Source organism: Cololabis saira, chromosome 1, assembly GCF_033807715.1.
Source record: "Cololabis saira isolate AMF1-May2022 chromosome 1, fColSai1.1, whole genome shotgun sequence".
Lineage (NCBI taxonomy): Eukaryota > Metazoa > Chordata > Actinopteri > Beloniformes > Belonidae > Cololabis > Cololabis saira.
The window spans coordinates 18,559,477-18,580,934 of record NC_084587.1 but is presented as its reverse complement, the minus strand read 5'-3'; the positions used below and the strand labels follow the sequence as shown (position 1 = coordinate 18,580,934).

The following is a 21,458-nucleotide window of genomic DNA, read 5'->3' as shown; positions in this document are numbered from 1 at the left end:
CCTGTTTTTTTTTTGTTTTTTTTTATGCGGCATTGTCACCATCACAACAATATTCTGTCAGGCTATAATGTAATGTATTCGCCTGCGTCTGTGTTTTCGTGAGCTCCTTTTGCTTTGTGAGTCTGTCGATGATTGTGGAATTAGTTATTCTGAAATAAAAAAGATGCAGTTGTGCCAGACGTCTCCGTTCGTGTCTCTCAAAGCACATTTACTATATAACTCCAATGTTTGATACTGCAATTTTGGGCGTGCTGGGGATGAAGGAGTGCTGCATGAGGTGTATCCATTAGAGAAACAGGGTGTACTGAATATCTGATCAGTCGGTTAGTATAGCATGCTGACATGATGGTCATGAAGGAGAGAAAGAAATGATTCTCTCAAGTGAGAAACACAGAATTACACCTCTTTCTCTCTCTCTCTGTTTAGCTCAGCCCTGAAGTGTTGATTTTCTTTGTCGCTGCTCTGTTTTACGCTCCTGTGTTTGCCTCTCCTCAGCCCGGGGCGCTCGCCATCCTGCTGTGACAATGAAATAGTGATGATGAACCATGTCTACAAGGAGCGCTTCCCCAAGGTCAGGCCCATGAAAATACACAAGCGCAAACTCTACGGACACACCACACAATGACCATTTCTTCTTTATCTATTTCCTCTATTCTTTAGTCCAAAGCTGCTCATTATTTGCAATAATTGGATTTTTCCAAAAAATGCAGTTGAGTATTCATTAGTGCCACAGGGGTGAATGCATAAATCAACAAATCAGCAAGCTAAATGCTCCCCCACAGATGATATTCAAGAACATAGAAATCAGACTTATTGTGGAAAAGTCACAGTAAAGTGTCCTTTGGGTCACGAAATTAAAATGACGGTATGACTTAGTAGTGAAATAAACAGAAATTCGACGGTTTATTACATTCAATTGTTTTGTCCTGGTGGAGTTGGTTACTGACTCAGAAAAATGTAGGCCCCAAGTGAGAAAAACCAACGCTATCTTTAATGAACGCCTTTGAAATTAAAATATATGAAACAAAAGCTGTATTATATGGACTTATATTCATCAGCGCATTGATGCAGCTCCTCAGTGCTCAGCTGCATGTGTGCATTTGTATCGTTATGTTGTCATTTGGTTTAGTAAAAGCTCCACGTCCCCTTTGTTATTCCCGAAGTTGAAAAAAAACGCAACAGAAGATATTGAAGCCATTGCTTTCTGAAACATTATTGGGCATTCTTAAGAGGCAACAAAATGAGAGCCTCTCCCGCTGTGTTCTTATCTTTTTGCCTGCAAGGATGACTGGGTTGCATCAACCCATAAGAACTCAGGCCCATTTCTGCTTGAAGAAAAAAATATGGGGTGTATAACACAGATGAAGTGAACTTAGTGTGTAAGGAACTTTCCAGGACATTTAAAGGCAGTGTTACGCCTGTGTCTTATGGGTTACTTTTGAAAGTTTGGTCTGTGCTCTTAGATGGCAGATTCATCTTATTTATTTCCATACATGAATGAGGCCTGAAACAGGTCTGAGATTATCAGAATCCCTGCACTTTCTGTTTTTAACAACGTCCATGCCATATCCGATCACATGGGAGGCTGCATGAATGGAGGATATCCCCCTGTAGTGTAAATGCAGCCTTAAACATCTGGTCTCAGATCACCACTAGGACACAGAGAACCTTAAACGAACGGCACTATTGAGATTCTTGCGAGAGCTATTGTGAAAACACGAAGATTAGCAGTCCACCAAATAACTCCTGTTAGCTTTGAAGCAGGTACTAGACATGTATCACAGCTCCGTACCTCAGTTTAGATATAAGCTACTGCATGAAACTAATGCAGGAAGAACTTCAGTAGGCTGGCTTTATTCATTCCCCGAAAGACAGTAACTTGCAGGACATTAGATCATAATGGATCAAATACCAAAGCTGCCATTGCTCTCTTTAGAATTGAAAATATTCAGATATGGGAGCACCACAGTGTTTTGAACTCAGACTCACATCAGTTTTCTCAGCACAGTTTAGGTATGTTGTACGACGGAGTATTAGGGCCAAACTAAGACAAAAAAAATTGGAAATTACGAGAATAAAATCATAATATAATGAGAATAAAGTCGTAATGTTGCGAGAATAAAGTCCTAATAGAATAAAGTCGTAATATTATGAGAATAAAGTCGTAATATTACGAGAATACAGTCGTAAAATTACGAGAATAAAGTCGTAACATTACGAGAATAAAGTCGTAAAATTAAGAGAATAAAGTCGTAACATTACGAGAATAAAGTCATAATGTTGCGAGAATAAAGTCGTAATATTATGAGAATATAATTTATGAGAACTCTAACAGGAAGAGCTTCTTCTCCCTGTGTTAAAATGAGGAATATTGAGCATCTTGTGAAGTTATATTTATATATTTATAATATATTACGACTTTATTCTCGTAATATTATGACTTTATTCTGGTAATTTTACGACTTTATTCTCGTAATATTATGACTTTATTCTCGTAATTTTACTACTTTATTGTCATTACATTATGACTTTACTCTCGTAATTCCCTTTTTTTGTTTTTTTGTTTGGCCCTAATACTCCGTCGTAATGTTGCCTTCCCAAAGAAAGCTGCAAAAATATAACGAGGAGTCAACCTTTTCTATTATTTTATGACATGTTCCACTTCCTGTGTCCTGGTGTGTTTTTCTTAACTGGTAGCGGATGAGAAAAGTAAAAGAACAATGGTGTGTGAAATGCTCGAGCTTATCCTGATTTTAAAAATACATATTATGTCATATCACGATTTAGGCCCAGTTTGAGTTAAGTACTGATGTGAAGTAACTGTTTTTCCTGAACAGAGACGTACAGTATGTGCAAGGAAATATTTGTCACACAAACACAGATCTTCCCACGTAGCAGGTTTGTGGTTTCTGTGCCATCACCACCTGAATATATAAATAGCAGTTACACACCTGAAATATGCTTCTGGAGAATAATTGGAAGCTGAGGTGTGATAATGTCACGTTTAAAGGACTCGAGCAAAGCCAAGCCAAATTTTTTCTTTTTTTATAATTAGCTATTTATAACCACAGACAATACAATAAAAACAATATAAAATAAAGGTAAACTCTTTATTCTGGGCTGAAAGCGAAGTGGAAGAAGAAGCATGTCTAATCTGCAGCAGCAACAAACTCCACAGTTGGGACCCGTAAAACTGTAAAACCACATCTCCACCAATCTCCCCCGTGTCCTCGGCACATCGGAGACACGTTGGTAAGCTAATCTGAGAGACTGTGAAGGGGAGTGCAAATGCAGCAGCTTAGAGAGAGGGGGGGGGGGGGGGGGGTACAGAGCAAAACCATTTAAAGATTTAAAAACAAATTAATGGATTTTAAAATGGGCAGGGAGCCAGTGCAGTGGGACAAAACAGGAATGATATGCTGTCTATTCAGTGTTTATCCTTAAAAGCTGTGCAGCAGCATTTTCTGGCAGCTGAAGACAAGACAAGGAGGGTTGACTAACACACACACGCAAAGAATTACAACAATGCAGCCGAGTTGTAAAAAAGGCATGGATCACTGTTTTCTTCGCTGATCTGACCATCCTGTCTAAAATCCATGTCTATTTTTAAAACCTAGGTTTGTGGCAGTAGGTTTGCCTTTCTGTCCCAGAAGGCTCATACAGGAGAGACAAGAGGACCAAAAACAATCACCTCTGTCATTTCTTTTCATGAACATTTAGGATCGTCAGAGATGTCCAAACTTTTAGTTCCTCAACAATAAAAGCTGGCATGGAGCAGGCATCCTTATGTCTCCTCAGTGTCTCCATAACTATTCCAAGACTTTCCAAGATTGAAACCAAAGGGCAGCAGATGCAGAGAAAATAGCAGAGGCCCCAGTATTGATCCCAGATCCGACTTGGACTTCTATGAGTCCTCATGAAAATGACCAAAAAGGTCACTTTTGCATCGCAAAGAAAACATTGAAACAAGTCAAACTTTATTCCGATCTTTCACAACAATTCAGAATATCGTTCAGTTGTAACTAAAACAGAAAAATCACTGACATTTTAAATCATTCATCCCAAATCCACCAAAAAAAGTGGCGGAGGTGAGCGCCGTACTACGTCCTGTTCTGATTGGTTCATCGTTGCCAGCGATAGTGGACAACTAAAGTTCATGTGAGGTTGGAAAAACGTTGTATTCCAACATTTGATTATGATTGGATTATGATGTAGATTTGAAAATTGGGTTTGCGCTAAAAACGTAACATTGGCTTGACGTCTAATTACAGTAAGGTAACACTGACTAGATGTTGGATGATGGCTGCTTGCCAGTGCTACATAATTAGTTAACTAACGTTGTCTGATGTTACAAACCGTATCCAACCAACACCAACTTTAATACAACGTCCCTGCATCAGCTGTGTGGTCCGACAATCAATCAAGCAGAGCGGCTTTGTCGCTACCAAAGTCGCACTAAAACATTTTGACAGATTTTGAGCTCAGTTTATCACATAAAATGGGTTAGAGGTCCATAAGCACAACAAAATTCATACATAGAGCGCAGTGCCGATTTATGGGAACAATTAAGGATTTTAAGTGCACCTTTTAGTACGGAAAATATGGTAACCTAACAAGACAAGATATTTTCTGAGATGATGGTTATATTATTGTTTCTTTTTTTTTTGTTAACCTTGTCTGCACACATATTAATGATTGATACCATGAAACCATGGTAAAAACCAAAGGCATATATATGTGCATTATTACTATATTTAATATATATACATATATATACGCATACATATGCATACACATACATAAATATACACATACACATACATATTATTGTTTCTTAAGTACTATCTTTTCCTCCCATAAGGCCACAGCTCAGATGGAGGAAAGGCTGGCGGAGTTCATCCAGAACTATTCCCCAGAGAGTGTTCTCCCACTGGCCGACGGCATCCTCAGCTTCATCCATCACCAGATCGCGGAGCTGTCTAGAGACTGCCTGGCCAAGTCACGGGAAGGCCTCATCACCAGCGTTTACTTCTGTGAACTCCAGGAGAACCTGGAGAAGCTCCTGCATAACGTGAGTCTCGACAGCGCGAGTCGTTGTGATGGAGAGACGATCGCGAAGTGACCTCAGCTGTCTCTGTGTTTGTCTTCCTTGATCAGGCGTACGAGCGCTCGGAGAATTCAGAGCTCACCTTTGTCACGGAGCTTGTCAAAAAGCTCTTCATCATCATTTCCCGTCCTGCCAGGCTGCTGGAGTGTTTGGCAAGTACCACCTCACTATTTGACAGTGTGTAATCTCTGTTCAGCAAACTCATCAAAAAGATGTAGAATATGCATAAAATGCCCTCGTTTGTTTATTTATTTTTTTTTTAATTGAGTGATCTGCCGCTGGAGGCATTTTTCATCCCGACTCTCATTCGTCTAATGTTTTTCCTAATGATGAAACTGGTAAGCGTGAGCAGAAGCGTGGAACTGAGCACATTTGGTCTCAAGTAATAAAACAGACTGAAATTACGACTTCATCCCATGCGGGCAAGACTTTTCTAATCTTTTGTTTGTTTTGAGGCTGCAGATGAAAAGAAAACATGTCTGTTTTTTATTCTGTGAACATTGGAAAACATGGAAAACTCAAATTTTGTAACCTTAAAAAGTCCAAATCATGAACTTTTAAATGTTCACGATGTTGGTTTTAATACCCACTAGAAAAAAATGTAATTCCTTTATTGGTAATATATATATTTATATCTCTTAACACATTTTCACCCCACTTCCATTCTGCGTTTTTGTTCCTGTCTCTTTAAAAAAAAGTGCAAAAGAATTGCTAATAATTTATTTGATGCGTTACAAATTACCCACGATGCCACACTGATGTTGATCAGTCCATCGAGAAACATCCTGGACTTCCAACAAAGCGCTTCAGGGGCTTAAAGTTCTCATTTAAAATACACAAATACAGTCAAATACAGTATTTTGCTTCGTATACAGTGTGCTGATGTTCTTGCAACCCTGTGGGGATATGTGGGAATCTTACTTCCTGCTTTTAAGGTCTTTGTTTTGAACACTGCTTTGATCTTCATGCATGTGAATCTCTGAGTGAGAGGACCTGTAAGATTCCTTGCATTGAATGACTAGTTCACCTTTTACAGTTATTACGACTCCCACTAAGAGGAAACATGCCATCTCAGTCCGTATAAAGTGTTACTTTTCCCCCCGGATGTTGAATTTTTAGTTGTTTACGTTTCACACCTAGACTGTGTAAAAAAAATCTAGACAAACCCTCTGTGACATCACCGCAGGTTTTTCCCTAAGAGCAAGTACAAGATCTGAAACAAATACTGCCGGAATTAAAAAAAGGGCTGCGTTCAGTACGATAATGAACTTTCAGAGCTGGTAGCAGCAAGACTTATTATCTTCTGAAATGAGAATAATTACGTCCTCTTGGGTCTTTACCCGCAGCTCAGAGGACAAGTTCACCAAACGTGCTAATTAGCTAAGACAGGCATCCACGTGGCGGCTGGCTGCACGGCTCCACCTGTTGACTCGGCTTCAGTGGCTTCATGGATCATAGACATTGGCTGGAAGCCCGCCACCCCCACAAATCTCACAATAGAGATTATTTTTCTCCCCACCCAGCCTGCACAAATGTTTTTTTCTTCTTCTGTAACGTTAGATATGTTAACATGGGAATCAATGGAGATTGTATTGTTTTTTGGAGCCACCTCTCAGCGGACCCTCGAGGAACCGCAGCCTCTTTCAGTTCCAGGTTCATGACAGATCAGTGAGCCGGATGTCGTGCCTTCATTTCACAAGTAAAAAGGGGCAAGGGACAAGTAAAAAGAGATAAGTAGCTAAAATGGGCTGTACTGCTTTATTTTTTTCTGCTATAAAGTCCCCATATTTGGCGGTAGCGGCTAATGCTCGCTCTCTTGCTATCAGCAGATTGCAGTGGTTACAGCTGTGTCACTGAGTCCACCACATGATTGACTCCAGTAGATTATATGCTTTTTGATGCAAAATAATTTTCCAGTTTATTTGGAAACTGTAAATGTATACGAGAGACTGGCATATTCCTTCCTCCTAAACTTGCCTGTCCTCTCGCAGCGTATCCAGCCAGCTGTTAGACGGCGCCCCGTGTCCTTGGTCTGCTGATTAATGGTTTTCCTAAATGTGCCCTGTAATAATGAACCTCTCTGCATACATAGGAAGCTTAGCCGCAGCAGAATATAAGCTCACTGATTGATGGCCTCCACTGCTCATCAGTGACGGGGTCCCTCCTCCCAGCCTCCCTGGCTCATCTTTCTGTTGTCAAGGCAACCGTCAGAGGAGGTCGATGGGGTCAGGAAGGATGTGGAGAGGACTTTAGATCCTCCTGGCTCTGAGGTTAGAGAGGAGGACACTCGGATAAGATGTTGTCCACGGCTGAGTTCATTTAGCATTCGCAGTCAGTCTCGATGTCTGTTTTGGTTGAAAATGTCACATAGTCACGAAGCTCTTTTCTACGAGAATGTTATCCTGCAGCGAAGCAGGCTATCAGGCGGGCAGGTTAATTCCTCCTCTTTCTGGTTTTCTCTGGTTGAAGGGAGGCAATATTAGAAAGCAGGAAAAAAAAAATTGATACCATCTGCCCCAGGCTTTTCCAATCAAAATGTTATTTCGCCAACGCGGATGAAACCGAATCCCACAGGACATCACAAAAAGATTGTTGCGTTCAAAAAGGGGATTTTTTTTATTTTCTTTCTATATAGCAGTTCAAACTTGGAAAGTGTATTAACACTGATTGTGTTTCTATGACAGCTCAGTGGTGGGGTGGAACTGCTATATGACTTTGCTGCAGGTGAAGATGCGCTTTAGTTTTGTAATTTCGGGCAAGCTTATACACTGAGATATATGATATGACCACAGCGTATAATGCCCGTTTCTCGAATGATATCATTCTTAGCCATTTTGCATCATTTTGCAGCTTCCACTGCATTTTAATGTGTGTTATCCTCAACATTTCCCCCGTACAACACCAGGAGTTCAACCCGGAAGAGTTTTACCATCTACTGGAGGCTGCAGAGGACCATGCCAAAGAAGGACAACTCATGAAAGCAGACATCCCTCGCTATATCATCGGTCAGTTGGGGCTCACCAGAGACCCACTGGAGGGTAAGAGAAAGAAAACAACATGCTTCAGGTTTTATTGCACACATTCAGCCTTAATGGGAAATACTCTACCCAGGCAGACAAGCACGGGCTAATTTTTTCAATTTGCAGGCCGGCGTTGCCGGGTTTCACTTGTTCACTTTCTTTCCAAGTCTTAGATGAGAGGATCAATACCACTTTGATGTCTGTTTGTTAAGTGCAGAGCTGGAGCCGGGAGGACATTAAACTTATAACTGAAAGACTGAAAGCATTTGGAAACAGCCGGCCTGTTTCTGTCCGAGGGGGAAAATGAAGTACAATAAATACAATAAAACCACTGATGCATCTGAAGCTCACAGGGTAACATTGCTTGCCATATTTTTTATTGAATGTACAAACTGGGATGTAAGAAAGACTGTTGGGGGCTTTAAGGGCTGCAGCTCTTTGTTGGTGAACGGCACAGAGGATTTGTCACAGTGACAGTTTGACTTAAATTCCTTTTGTCAAAGTTAATTACAAGTTGTTACAGTTCTAGTGTTCATTTGAAAGGGCAACCACTTATGACATGCAGCATCTCAATTGTAAATGTAATTAGAGTAACTCTGAAATCTTCCTCAAATAGTACTCTTAAAGGCATTTTATGCAGCGATGCCGCTCCAGACCACATGGGGGCAGTATATCAGCGTAAGACACAGCAAAGTCCACATTAACGTCTCTGCTGTGATTTCCTCAGAATGCGAATTACAAAGAAAAGAAAACATATGACTCACAAATCATTTGTAATGAAGAAGTGGTTACCTACTTTACTGTAGTTATTGTAAGGAGGGAACTCAGTATGGACGGATACCATTAGTCTGGTTCCTCGGGGTTTGTTTTGGGGCAGTGCCCAGAATACACTGCCTCTGGATGCCAGTGGATAGTCATGTAACTAATCAGAAAAAAGAAAGCCTGTGACATAGGCGGCGACAACCAGACTAGCATTGAGAAAAGACGGCCCAGGAATGCTGGTAAGATATTAGTGTCAGTTTTGCAGTAAAAAGTTGTTGATCCAAGGTGTTTTAAACAATTCTGCAGTGGTTGTTTTAAGTTGTGTTTTGGGCGATATCAAATTTTTTGGGAGGCCGCCAGACTTGGGTCACTTTTATATGTGCTCGTAATTCGGAGACATATCTGAAGTTTTCCAATGTGACTTCAGTCTGAACCATCATGTCGCATTTGATCTGTTGTTGACGTCACTTTTGTGTGTTTCACGCCACATTTTTTAGGGGTCCCTTCACTCCTGGCTCGGCTCCTTCATCCACACACGTCTCTGTACAGATGTTGAAGACATCGTTCCACGCATGGCCCGCGTTAAAAATATCATCTTCACAATATAATTAACTCAATTAGAATTTGAGAACTTTCCCTGCACAAAAACGTCCACCAGAAATCATGCAGGCTCCCTGCTGCATCCTTGTTTATATCCGCTCACCTGACGTACTGGTCTACTTTGTGTCAAAAGGTACCTTTACATTGGAATCGACAAAAATCATATGGGGAGTTCCCAAGGTTCTATCCTAGGACCTAGGGCTGTTCGATTAATCGATTTTAAATCGTAATCGCGATTATGTAATTAGAACGATGTTAAAACGTGAAAATCGTAAAATCGATTTTTTTTTTTTACCTTGTCTGCACACATATTAATGATTGATACCATATTAATGATTGATGGAAATACCTCTCAATACCTGCGACAAGTGCCCCATCGGAGAGGCTCTTTAGTGTAGGAGGGGGCGTTGTAACATGCCACCGGGCATCCCTCAAGCCAGATGCGCTAGACCGGCTCGTGTTCCTTGCAAAAAACTTGCAAATGTGAATAGCAAATGTAATGACTGACATTACACACCTCTACCTCCTTCATGGGTTGCATTATTATTTAGCATGCAAAGACTCAGTTTAGTTTAATTAGAAAATGTCTTGTTTTATTTAATTGGAAATATAACTTACTGTATGTTTGCAAGTGCTGATTTGCTGATTTTCTTTTTCAGAGATAAAACTTTATATTTTATTATATTTTTTTAAAACTTTTTTTCAACTTATTTTACAGAGTTTTGCACTTTATTCATTCATTTTTGGTTTAGTAAGAGCAAAGTTTGCACTTAAAGTCCAATGGGGCAAATGTTCAATAAAAAAACAGCATATTTGAAATAATTTCTTTTGTCTGCCTTTTGTCAATTCACAAAATAATCGTAATCGTAATCGAAAATCGGATTTTGAGAGAAAAAAATCGAGATTTTATTTTTGGGCAAAATCGAACAGCCCTAGTAGGACCCCTCCTATTCAACATCTACATGCTTCTGCTAGCTCAGATAATAATAAACAACAAGATAAGTTACCATAACTATTACAATGTCACCAGGAGACAATGAGCCCATACAAGCACTGAGTAGATGTATAAAACAAATCGGTGAGTGGATGTGACATATCTTTCTTCAGTTGAACAAAAACAAACTGAAGTTTTTGGACAAAAAGAGTGTTTTGGAGTCAACATACAGCTTCAGCTTTTACAGCTACAAACCACTGATGAAGCCTGAAATCTGGGTGTAGTTATGGATTCAGAGCTAAACCTTCAGAGACACATTAAGACAATTACAAACTCGCCCTTTTGTAACCTGAAGAACATCTCCAGGATCAAATGACTAATGTTTCAGCGGGACCTTGATAAACTCATCCATGCGCTTATCTTCAGTCGAATTGATTACTGCAACAGTGTCTTCACAAGTCCATCAGACAGCTAAAGCTGATCCAGAATCCGGCTGCCCGGCTTCTGACTAGAACTAAGAAAGTGGACAACATCACTCCGGCTCTGAGGTCCTTACACTGGCTCCCTGTACCTCAGAGAATATACATTAAAATACTTCTGTTAGTTTATAAATCACATCATAAACCATTCAGCGATTTATGAACTAACAGAAGTTAAGACCCATTTCACCAGAGAGAGTTACTGGTCTCATTAGCCAGGCTACTCAGAATCTACCTAAATGTTTTAAATATACAATATTTTACTAGATTTCTACGACGGAGTATTAGGGCCAAACTAAGACAAAAAAAATTTGGAAATTACGAGAATAAAGTCATAATATAATGAGAATAAAGTCGTAAAATTACGAGAATAAAGTCGTAATGTTGTGAGAATAAAGTCGTAATAGAATAAAGTCGTAATATTATGAGAATAAAGTCGTAATATTACGAGAATAAAGTCGTAAAATTACGAGAATAAAGTCGTAAAATTACGAGAATAAAGTCGTAACATTACGAGAATAAAGTCGTAATATTATGAGAATAAAGTCGTAATATTACGAGAATAAAGTCGTAAAATTACGAGAATAAAGTCGTAAAATTACGAGAATAAAGTCGTAACATTACGAGAATAAAGTCGTAATATTATGAGAATAAAGTCGTAATATTACGAGAATAAAGTCGTAAAATTCCGAGAATAAAGTCGTAAAATTCAGAGAATAAAGTTGTGACATTACGAGAATAAAGTCGTAATATTATGAAAATAAAGTAGTAATTTATGAGAACTCTAACAGGAAGAGCATCTTCTCCCTGTGTTAAAATGAAGAATATTGAGCATCTTGTGAAGTTATATTTATGTATTTATAATATATTGCTACTTTATTCTCGTAATATTACGACTTTATTCTCGTAATATTATGACTTTATTCTCATAATTTTACGACTTTATTCTCATTACATTATGACTTTATTCTCGTAATTTCCTTTTTTTGTTTTTTTGTTTGGCCCTAATACTCGTCTTAGATACTCGTAATACTACGTCTTAGATTTCAGTATCTCTACAGTGATCAGTATTTTGGACTGTAGTTATAGCCTTTGTTTCGTGGAGGAGTCGGAGTCTTGCCTAACTTTAGGTAATGATGGTCATTAGTTAATGTTCGAGATGAAGACATGAAGTGATTTCGGTGGATCATTTGCTGGCCGGTGGTGCAGCGGCATTACAGTCGTTCATTAATCACGGTGGATTAAATCCTGCCTCCAAACTCTCCTTTCTGTTCACATCTGCTCAGCCACTCCCGGTCTAATCCATCAGAAGCCGATCATTAGCCGATCCTTAAATGGCCTGGAATAAGTCCTCAGAAAAGAAAAGCAACTGCGTCTTCGTCCCCGACTTTGTGGGGAATGTGCTATTTTATGTCTTTCAGAGTTAATCTCCGCTGCCGCCTGAAATCTTGATGTTGCGATGTCATGCACAGGCATGAACGCACGCCCACGTGGCTGCTTCCACATCCGCGCTTTTCACAATGTCACGTCAATTTAATATCTGAGAGACGGTTGACAAGGTTTTTCAATGTGAAAAAGAAAAAAAAGAAAGAAAAAAAACCGTCTCTCAGCTCAGAGAATTTCATCTTAAATCAAGTTAATATCCGCTGAGGGGCTTTGGAAAGTAAGTCATCATTAATCAATAATTTCCCTGTTTTAACAAATCAGCGTTATAATGAAGAAACTGTCTCCTACAAGAAAGGAAGAACATTGAAATGTAGCTGAGGAATAACAACGTAAGGGGGAGGAAGAGCCGAAGGGAGAGAAGACAAATGAATAGAAGAAGCAAGAAGCTATTTTAAATCTTATGTTAGTCTCATTGTGACTTGACGTTTTTGGCCCCTTCTGCCGTCCTGAAACTTTAATAGCTGTTTCGCTGAAGACGCTCAAAGCGGTTGTGGGAGGCCGGCGGCTTCGGCTGGGAGATTGTTTCTTTTCATTACGACATTAGATTTGTTGTTAAGCAGCATGTTTCTCCGCAGAAATCGTGAGTCTTGACAGCTACGACAGTGAGGGTCCTCACACTCCGGAGACGGATGACTCAGCAGAGGTGATGAACTAACACACACACACACACACAGACACACACACACACACACACACACACACACACACACACACACACACACACACACACACACACACACACACACATACACACACACACACACACACACACACACACACACATACACACACACACACACACAGACACACACACACACACACACACACACACACACACACACACACATACACACACACACACACACACACACACACACACACACACACACACACACACACACACACACATACACATACCTGAATGCCTTCATACAACATTTCACTGGTGTCGATTTATTTTGCAATTTGAGTTGTAGTCCCAACATGTTTTATGTCACCAGGGAAAAGGGAGATCCATCAAACCACCCACCGAAGAAGACTTTCAGACGATCAAACTGATCAGCAACGGGGCTTATGGGTAAGCAAGGGATTTACTCTGATCCTTCACAGAAACCAAATCAAATCCACCCAATCCATGGAAGGGATTTTCCTGGAGCCTAATTCAGTGGATGAAATTTGAGTAGTTGTCATCTGGAGGATAAAATGTTTGAGTAACTCGCTATGTTGAAAAATACCTTATATAAAAAATATCTTATAATAGTATTTGGGCGAAGTTTTCAAATGACAAATCAGTGAAAACAGGAAAAAAATGTATTTAGACATTAATTTATCAGGTTGCTTAAAAGTTTAAAAATGTATTCTCAATCTATTGAGAATAAATCTATTTTGTCAACAAATGTGTTTATATAATTGTATAATGCTTATAACAGTGTCCAAAACTCAAACACACAGAACCCCCCACTAAAGCCACAAAACCACAAACTGAATCTCAGCCCGTCACTCAGTAAACAGGAAGTGACTTGATTTCCTTCGTCAAACAGTCGGACTCATTTGTCCAGCTGTCGCTCACGTTCGCTCCTCACCAGAGGTGGCAAATCCGGCTTCAGAAAGTAAAAGTCCTACCATGTATTTGTTCTGCACATTCACTCAACCAGCTGATTCTAATCAGCACAGCTCTTCAGCCAGGTAGATGAGCTAATTAGTGAACTCACCTGGTTTTAGTGAATGGACAGAACAAATATATGGCAGGACTTTTACTTTCTGAAGCCGGATTTGCCACCTCTGCTCCTCACACGTGCAGACATGCTGCTTCACTGACCGCTGACCAATCGTTGCTTCAGAAGCTGGAACTGGACCTGGACCTGCAGATAGATCTGGACCTGGACCCAGAGCTGGGCCCGGTCCTGGACCTGGACCTAAATGTAGTCCTCGGCCTGGATCTGGACCCGGAACTGGACTTGCACGTAAACCTCGACTTGTACCTGTACCTGGACCTGGATCTGCACGTGGATTTGGACCTGGACATTTGAAAATGGACTTGGACCTGGACCTGGACCTGGACATTTGCAAATGGACCTGGACCTGGATTTGCGCATGTATTTGGGTCTGCACCTTGACCTAATCCTAGATCTAAACCTAGTCCGAGAGCTGGACCTGGACCTGGCTGTGGTTCCGGACCTGCAAACATGCACATGGACCTTGACCTGGATCTGGACCTAGATTTAGACCTAGACCCAGACCTAGAGCTGGGTTTGGACCTGGACCTGGACCTGGACCTTGTCCTGGACCTGCACACATGCACATGGACCTGGACCTGGATTTGCACGTAGATCTGGACCTGGACCTGGATCTGGACCTAGATCTAGACCTTGACCCAGACCTGGACCTGGACCTGGACACATGCACATGGACCTGGACCTGGATTTGCACGTAGATGTGGACCTGGACCTTGACCTGGATCTGGACCTGGACCTAGATCTAGACCTTGACCCAGACCTGGACCTGGACACATGCACGTGGGCCTGGACCTTGACATGGATCTGGACCTGGATCTAAACCTAGACCCAGAGCTGGGTCTGGACCTAGACCTGGTCCTGGTCCTGGTCCTGATCCTGGTCCTGATCCTGTCCTGACCTGGACCTGGACCTGGACCTGGATTGATATATTATGCTGCGATTTTGCAGAGAAAATTAGCCGTTTTTCAGTTTGTATGCTTGTGAGTTTTTAAGAACACAGCTTGGAAAACGTGTGACAGCAGTTGTAAAAAAAACTGTTGAGGAATTTCAATGTGTGAAGGACACGAACACGAGCTACACGAGCACGAGCAGGACGCTTGTCTTCTTTGATGTTTAATAGCTGACATAACCACAAGAGTGGGAGGGAGTGAAGTGGAAAACCGTTCTGAGAACCTGCAGTCCTGAGAAACACAAACAACGTACAGCTGTACGGCGCAAAAAGAAAGAGGCGTTTGATGCATCTCGGATGGAAACAAGCACTGTGGGCTCTTTTTTGTATTATTTTGAAAGCTAAGGTTTGCCATATGCTTCAGACCGAAGATGAATAGGAGGCCGCTGTCAGCGCCGCCGCCAAGGGCCCGGCTCCGTGATGGTGTGACGATGCGGCGTCGCATCCGCGGCCTTGGCGAATCTCATCTCTGCATTTATGCAGAAAAGTATGCTGAGAGTTGAAAGGACATATGCTGCCTTGTTTTTTTCCAAGGACGCCCCTGACAATGAAAACCCTCACGCAGCGCACATCACGAAGCCGTAGCTGAGGAAGAGGAGGCCGCAGCCCTGATCTGTCCCCGACAGGAAATGTGCTGCGCAGGAATCGGAGGCCAACATATCGAAGGACTTTTGTTCACATTAAAATATCAGGAATATTGCTGACTTCTAAGGGGTTGGACTCTAGGATGGGGCGGTACGGACTAAAAAATGTATCACGATAATTTCTGGCATTTATCCCGATAACGATAAAAATGACGATAAAAAAAAATACCAAAACAAAAAGTGTCATCAAAGGGAATCTTCTTTCTTTCTTTCTTTCTTTCTTTCTTCTTTCTTTCTTTCTTTCTTTCTTTCTTTCTTTCTTTCTTTCTTCTTTCTTTCTTCTTTCTTTCTTTCTTTCTTTCTTTTTTTCTTTCTTTCTTTCTTTCTTCTTTCTTTCTTTCTTTCTTTCTTTCTTTCTTTCAGCTCATTTCTTTCTTTCTTTCTTTCTTTCTTTCTTTCTTTCTTTCTTTCTTCTTTCTTTCAGGCTCATTTCTTTCTTTCTTTCTTTCTTTCTTACTTTCTTTCTTTCTTTCAGGCTCATTTCTTTCTTTCTTTCTTTCAGGCTAATTTCTTTCTTTCTTTCTTTCTTTCAGGCTCATTTCTTTCTTTCTTGACATTCTTTCTTTCTTTCTTTCTTTCTTTCAGGCTCATTTCTTTCTTTCTTTCTTTCTTTCCTCTTTCTTTCTTTCTTTCCTTTTTCTTTCTTTCAGGCTCATTTCTTTCTTTCTTACTTTCTTTCTTTCTTTCTTTCTTTCTTTCTTTCTTTCTTTCTTTCTTTCAGGCTCATTTCTTTCTTTCTTTCTTTCTTTCTTTCTTTCCTTTTTCTTTCTTTCAGGCTCATTTCTTCTTTCTTTCTTTCTTTCTTTCTTTCTTTCTTTCTTTCTTCTTTCAGCTCATTCTTTCTTTCTGTCTTTTTTCTCATTTCCTCAATTTATCGTTTTTATCGTGAGATGACAAATTCTTACCGTGGGGAATTTTTTATGACGGTTTATCGTGAACGGTAAAATATCGCCCATTCCTAGTGGACTCCTTCGACTCCTCTGATTCGTTCCTGCCGAACGCAGGTTAACTCCCAAGCATCGTAAGTTGGGTGTCATTTATGTCACAGTTGGACCGCCACAAAAAAAGGACTCGACCTCCTTATGACTTCCAGGGACATCCCGATCTAAAAAGAGCAAACACTCCTTTGTGTCGCTTTAATGCAGAACAAAATAGGTTCATGTCAATATATATATATGTCATATTTGCTGACTTCTAAGGGGTGGACTCTAGGGATGGGCGGTACGGACTAAAAAATGTATCACGATAATTTCTGGCATTTATCCCGATAACGATAAAAATGACGATAAAAAAAATACCAATACAAAAAGTGTCCATCAAAGGGAATCTTTCTTTCTTTCTTTCTTTCTTTCTTTCTTTCTTTCTTTCTTTCTTTCTTTCTTTCTTTCTTTCTTTCTTTCTTTCTTTCTTTCTTTCTTTCTTTCTTTCTTTCTTTCTTTCTTTCTTTCTTTCTTTCTTTCTTTCTTTCTTTCAGGCTCATTTCTTTCTTTCTTTCTTTCTTTCTTTCTTTCTTTCTTTCTTTCTTTCTTTCTTTCTTTCTTTCTTTCTTTCTTTCTTTCTTTCTTTCTTTCTTTCTTTCTTTCTTTCTTTCTTTCAGGCTCATTTCTTTCTTTCTTTCTTTCTTTCTTTCTTTCTTACTTTCTTTCTTTCTTTCAGGCTCATTTCTTTCTTTCTTTCTTTCTTTCAGGCTAATTTCTTTCTTTCTTTCTTTCTTTCTTTCTTTCTTTCTTTCTTTCTTTCAGGCTCATTTCTTTCTTTCTTTCTTTCATTCTTTCTTTCTTTCTTTCTTTCTTTCAGGCTCATTTCTTTCTTTCTTTCTTTCTTTCCTCTTTCTTTCTTTCTTTCCTTTTTTCTTTCTTTCAGGCTCATTTCTTTCTTTCTTACTTTCTTTCTTTCTTTCTTTCTTTCTTTCTTTCTTTCTTTCTTTCAGGCTCATTTCTTTCTTTCTTTCTTTCTTTCTTTCCTCTTTCTTTCTTTCTTTCCTTTTCTTTCTTTCAGGCTCATTTCTTTCTTTCTTTCTTTCTTTCTTTCTTTCTTTCTTTCTTTCTTTCTTTCTTTCTTTCAGGCTCATTTCTTTCTTTCTGTCTTTTTTTCTCATTTCCTCAATTTATCGTTTTTATCGTGAGATGACAAATTCTTACCGTGGGGAATTTTTATGACGGTTTATCGTGAACGGTAAAATATCGCCCATTCCTAGTGGACTCCTTCGACTCCTCTGATTCGTTCCTGCCGAACGCAGGTTAACTCCCAAGCATCGTAAGTTGGGTGTCATTTATGTCACAGTTGGACCGCCAAAAAAAAAAAGGACTCGACCTCCTTATGACTTCCAGGGACATCCCGATCTAAAAAGAGCAAACACTCCTTTGTGTCGCTTTAATGCAGAACAAAATAGGTTCATGTCAAAATATCGGTTTCAATTTCATTTGAAAAGAGATCATTTGTTTACTTTGAGGAAGCAGCTTCAACCTGTCGTGGTCGTCCGTCTGTGCCGTCACCAAAAACCCAGTTCATCTCAACTGTGTGACGCTTAAGGCGCGACGTCACACAACAACCGTCATCGCGGCAGAGTTGATTAGGGAGACTAAGAAAGTAGGGACAGAAGAGAAAACGAGAGAAACCCCAACTTCTGCGTCTGCTGGGGGATCCAAAAGTTGAATATATAAGAAGGTCCTGCGGTGTTTTAGAAAGCTGTAGAAACCTTAAACTGGTCAAATCTTTTTCTTTTCAAAGTGTAGAAGGTCAAAAAAATGCAAAAATTTATTTTATAGTGCTGTCAGGCGATTTAAAAAGTTAATCTAATTAATTACATGATTTATAATTAATTAATCTAATTAATCACATTTTAATCTCATATCTGCTAAAGGTCCCCAAATAAAGAATTTGAATTCTAGGCCATTGCAAAATTGCAGTGCCTGACTAATCAATTGAATACAGAAGAAAAGATTTGAAATGCACATTTTTATTGGTGAAGTGTGTTTCATAAAGGAATTTCTAAAGAAAAAGCTCAAGCAAACCAATTAGGCCAGGTGCATTATTCAAAAATGCAATGCAAATACAGTTAAATAAATAAAATTCTGAAATAAAATACGGCTGAGTCTCAAAAAGGCACTTAGCAGACTCTCAATATAAATTCAAACTAAAGCTGACTCAATACAGCAATTCAAGTACTAATACCTGTAACGTTTACAGTGGAACTTGTCTGCACATGTTTAGCGTTTAAATGATAATTCAGGCTGGAGCAGCTCGGGTAATAGGAAAATTCTTTTTTACAAAATCTACAAATCACCGCGTTCTTGTTGATAGTCCCGTCTTCTTTCTTTTTATACATAAACTTGCCGTTCAAAGGCCCTAGCAAAGATTTGCTCGCCTCGCTCCCCTGAGGTGCGTCCACGTCTGTCACCCTACTTTGTTTGTTTGACTAGCAGCAGGAGGGAAGTGACCTGCCACTGCCAAGTGGCCTACGGGTCCCTCAATAGGGCCAAATTTAAACAGAGCAATCACAAACTGTCTTGGTTTCATTCTGTCTATGAAACACGAGTCAAGAGAGTCGTATCGTCTCAGCGTTTTCTGTTTCGGGGTTTTATTTCTTCATTTTCTGTCTCCTTTCACCAACTTTGACACCTAATCCTGTCATTTCTTGTATCCGTGTTTTTAGGTCAAATGTGTGATTTATTTGTTGTCACTGGATGTTCTTTCTTTTTTTCTATTATTATTATCATGTACAGCACTTTGGTCAGTAATATCTCTGTTTTAAATGTGCTTTATAAATACATTTTACTTACTTACTTTACTTGATGCACTGATTCGCGCTAAAGTTACACAGAAACGTTAAAACCCCTTTTGTGTTGTGATTCACGTGATGTCATTTCCTTTCTAAGCGCTGACAGTTAAAGATGGAGGACTTCGGTGCAGTAGGAACTGAGTTGATAACGATTGTGCAGTTATCAGACCTAATAGCATACTTACTAATATAAAAATAGTGATAATTATTCATCAATTTTCAAATGCCAAAACTTCTAAATCACTCCCACATGAGGCCAGGAGGCCTTTGAGAACTGAAAATCTCCCACTGCAACTCTTTAGGGGTCACAGATCAGTATTTCAGGGCTCGAGGTGCAACCAACGATGTAATTAACCACATAGCTGATATTGTGTCCAGATGTCCTGGTCCCTGTTTATGTCATTGCTTTGTCATCTTCCTGGCTGCATACATTGAGCAGCTGCTCATGTTTGAGCTTCCTCTGTCAGTATCGTGTTCGTTCCCAACAGATTCTGCTTATTCTCACGGCGAAGATTGTTTATACAGATAATTCTTCAAAAAAGCAATTTATAAATAGCAGATTTAGAACAAAACGCTGGGCCCGCCGTGCTCTGGGAGAGTGTTTTATGGAGCAATTACAGTAAAACTGGACCTGTTTAGAGCTGTGGAGCGGCGGGTATAGCCGGCCGACGGGATGCCAGCAATGTGTAAATTAAAGCTTCACACAAATGGGACTCCATCACGTTAATGACTCCATGTCTTCAACAGATTTCCCTTTTGTCAAGGGATGCTGATGAATTTAGATAATTGGATGGGTTTGTAGAAGATATCCTGCTATATTTGTATTATTTCACGACAGCAACTTTATTTATATTGCACATTTCAAATGCTTTACTGTACATAGGCAGAGAAATGCATTACAACGCTGCCTTCAATAGCTAATAAAACAAATATAGGCTCTAAATGGATCGCTCAAGTCTTTCATCCCGGCAAGAGTAAAAATCGATGATGGAGGACCAATGAGATTTGTTTTGTGCACATTAAGAAAATAAAAGTCTTGTATAAAATGATAACATTTTCAATGGTTTTGAGCAAAGTTACTGAATCAAAAATGTGCCTGATTGATGAAGTCGGTGCTGAGACGCCCAGATGGAGTCAGGGATGTTTCTTACTGCACTTGAAAACTTGAAAGAAGTCATAATTTCTAGCCGACAGATCCACGCTACTATAATATACTCAGGTTATGTGTCCTTCCTGGTCTTGAACCTCCTCTCTTCTGTACTCTTTGTCCTCTCCTCCTCCCAGTGCCGTGTATCTGGTGCGCCACAGGGAGACGCGTCAGCGTTTTGCCATGAAGAAGATCAACAAGCAGAATCTGATCCTGAGGAACCAGATCCAGCAGGCGTTCGTGGAGAGGGACATCCTCACCTTCGCGGAGAACCCGTTCGTAGTCTCCATGTTCTGCTCCTTCGAGACGCGGCGGCACCTCTGCATGGTCATGGAGTACGTGGAAGGTAACAGAGTCTCTCCATTAGATCTAAGTTGCTTATCTTCTGCTGGTCTGGTGACTCAAAATGAGTCCAAATGTACTAATCTAGTGGGTTTGTTTGCACCAGAAACACACAAAATAGCCGCAAGCGCATGTTTAGAGGTTCAAAGAGAGCTGGAAATGTATTGCTAAGCTCTCTAAGAGTTGAGTTACTTTTTAAAGGATATGGGAGGAGCAGTGTCTGGTTCTTTCAGGCTTCTGCACAGAAACTGATTCAGAAAGTTTAAAAGTCTCAGTTTGCTCGATAACATTGCAAAAACAACTGCAATAAATGAGTCAGGTGTATCTAAAGCTTGTTAAATTTCAATTTGTAATAAAGAAATTACATGCAGGTGACTAAATGTCATCAAAATGACTCACATTTGATTTTCCGGTTTCTTTAACTCCGCATCTGATGTGTGGTGTTCTTAGCTTTATTTATTTTCTTCTTATTTTTATTTTAATTTTTTTATGCATGTAGAGTGGCAAAGTG

The 21,458-nt window shown here is 39.9% G+C and overlaps 1 protein-coding gene across 3 annotated transcripts in view; it reads left to right on the top strand.

Moving 5' to 3' along the window:
* Positions 1–21,458, top strand: part of mast1a (microtubule associated serine/threonine kinase 1a) — a 130,909-nt gene that overhangs the window by 78,124 nt on the left and 31,327 nt on the right. For all 3 annotated transcript variants that reach the window (XM_061716652.1, XM_061716644.1, XM_061716661.1), the window contains 7 exons: positions 496–571; positions 4,862–5,071; positions 5,158–5,259; positions 8,013–8,145; positions 12,924–12,991; positions 13,350–13,426; positions 20,743–20,951. In XM_061716652.1, the coding sequence (XP_061572636.1) occupies positions 496–571; positions 4,862–5,071; positions 5,158–5,259; positions 8,013–8,145; positions 12,924–12,991; positions 13,350–13,426; positions 20,743–20,951 (875 nt within the window). The remainder of the gene's footprint in view (positions 1–495; positions 572–4,861; positions 5,072–5,157; positions 5,260–8,012; positions 8,146–12,923; positions 12,992–13,349; positions 13,427–20,742; positions 20,952–21,458) is intronic.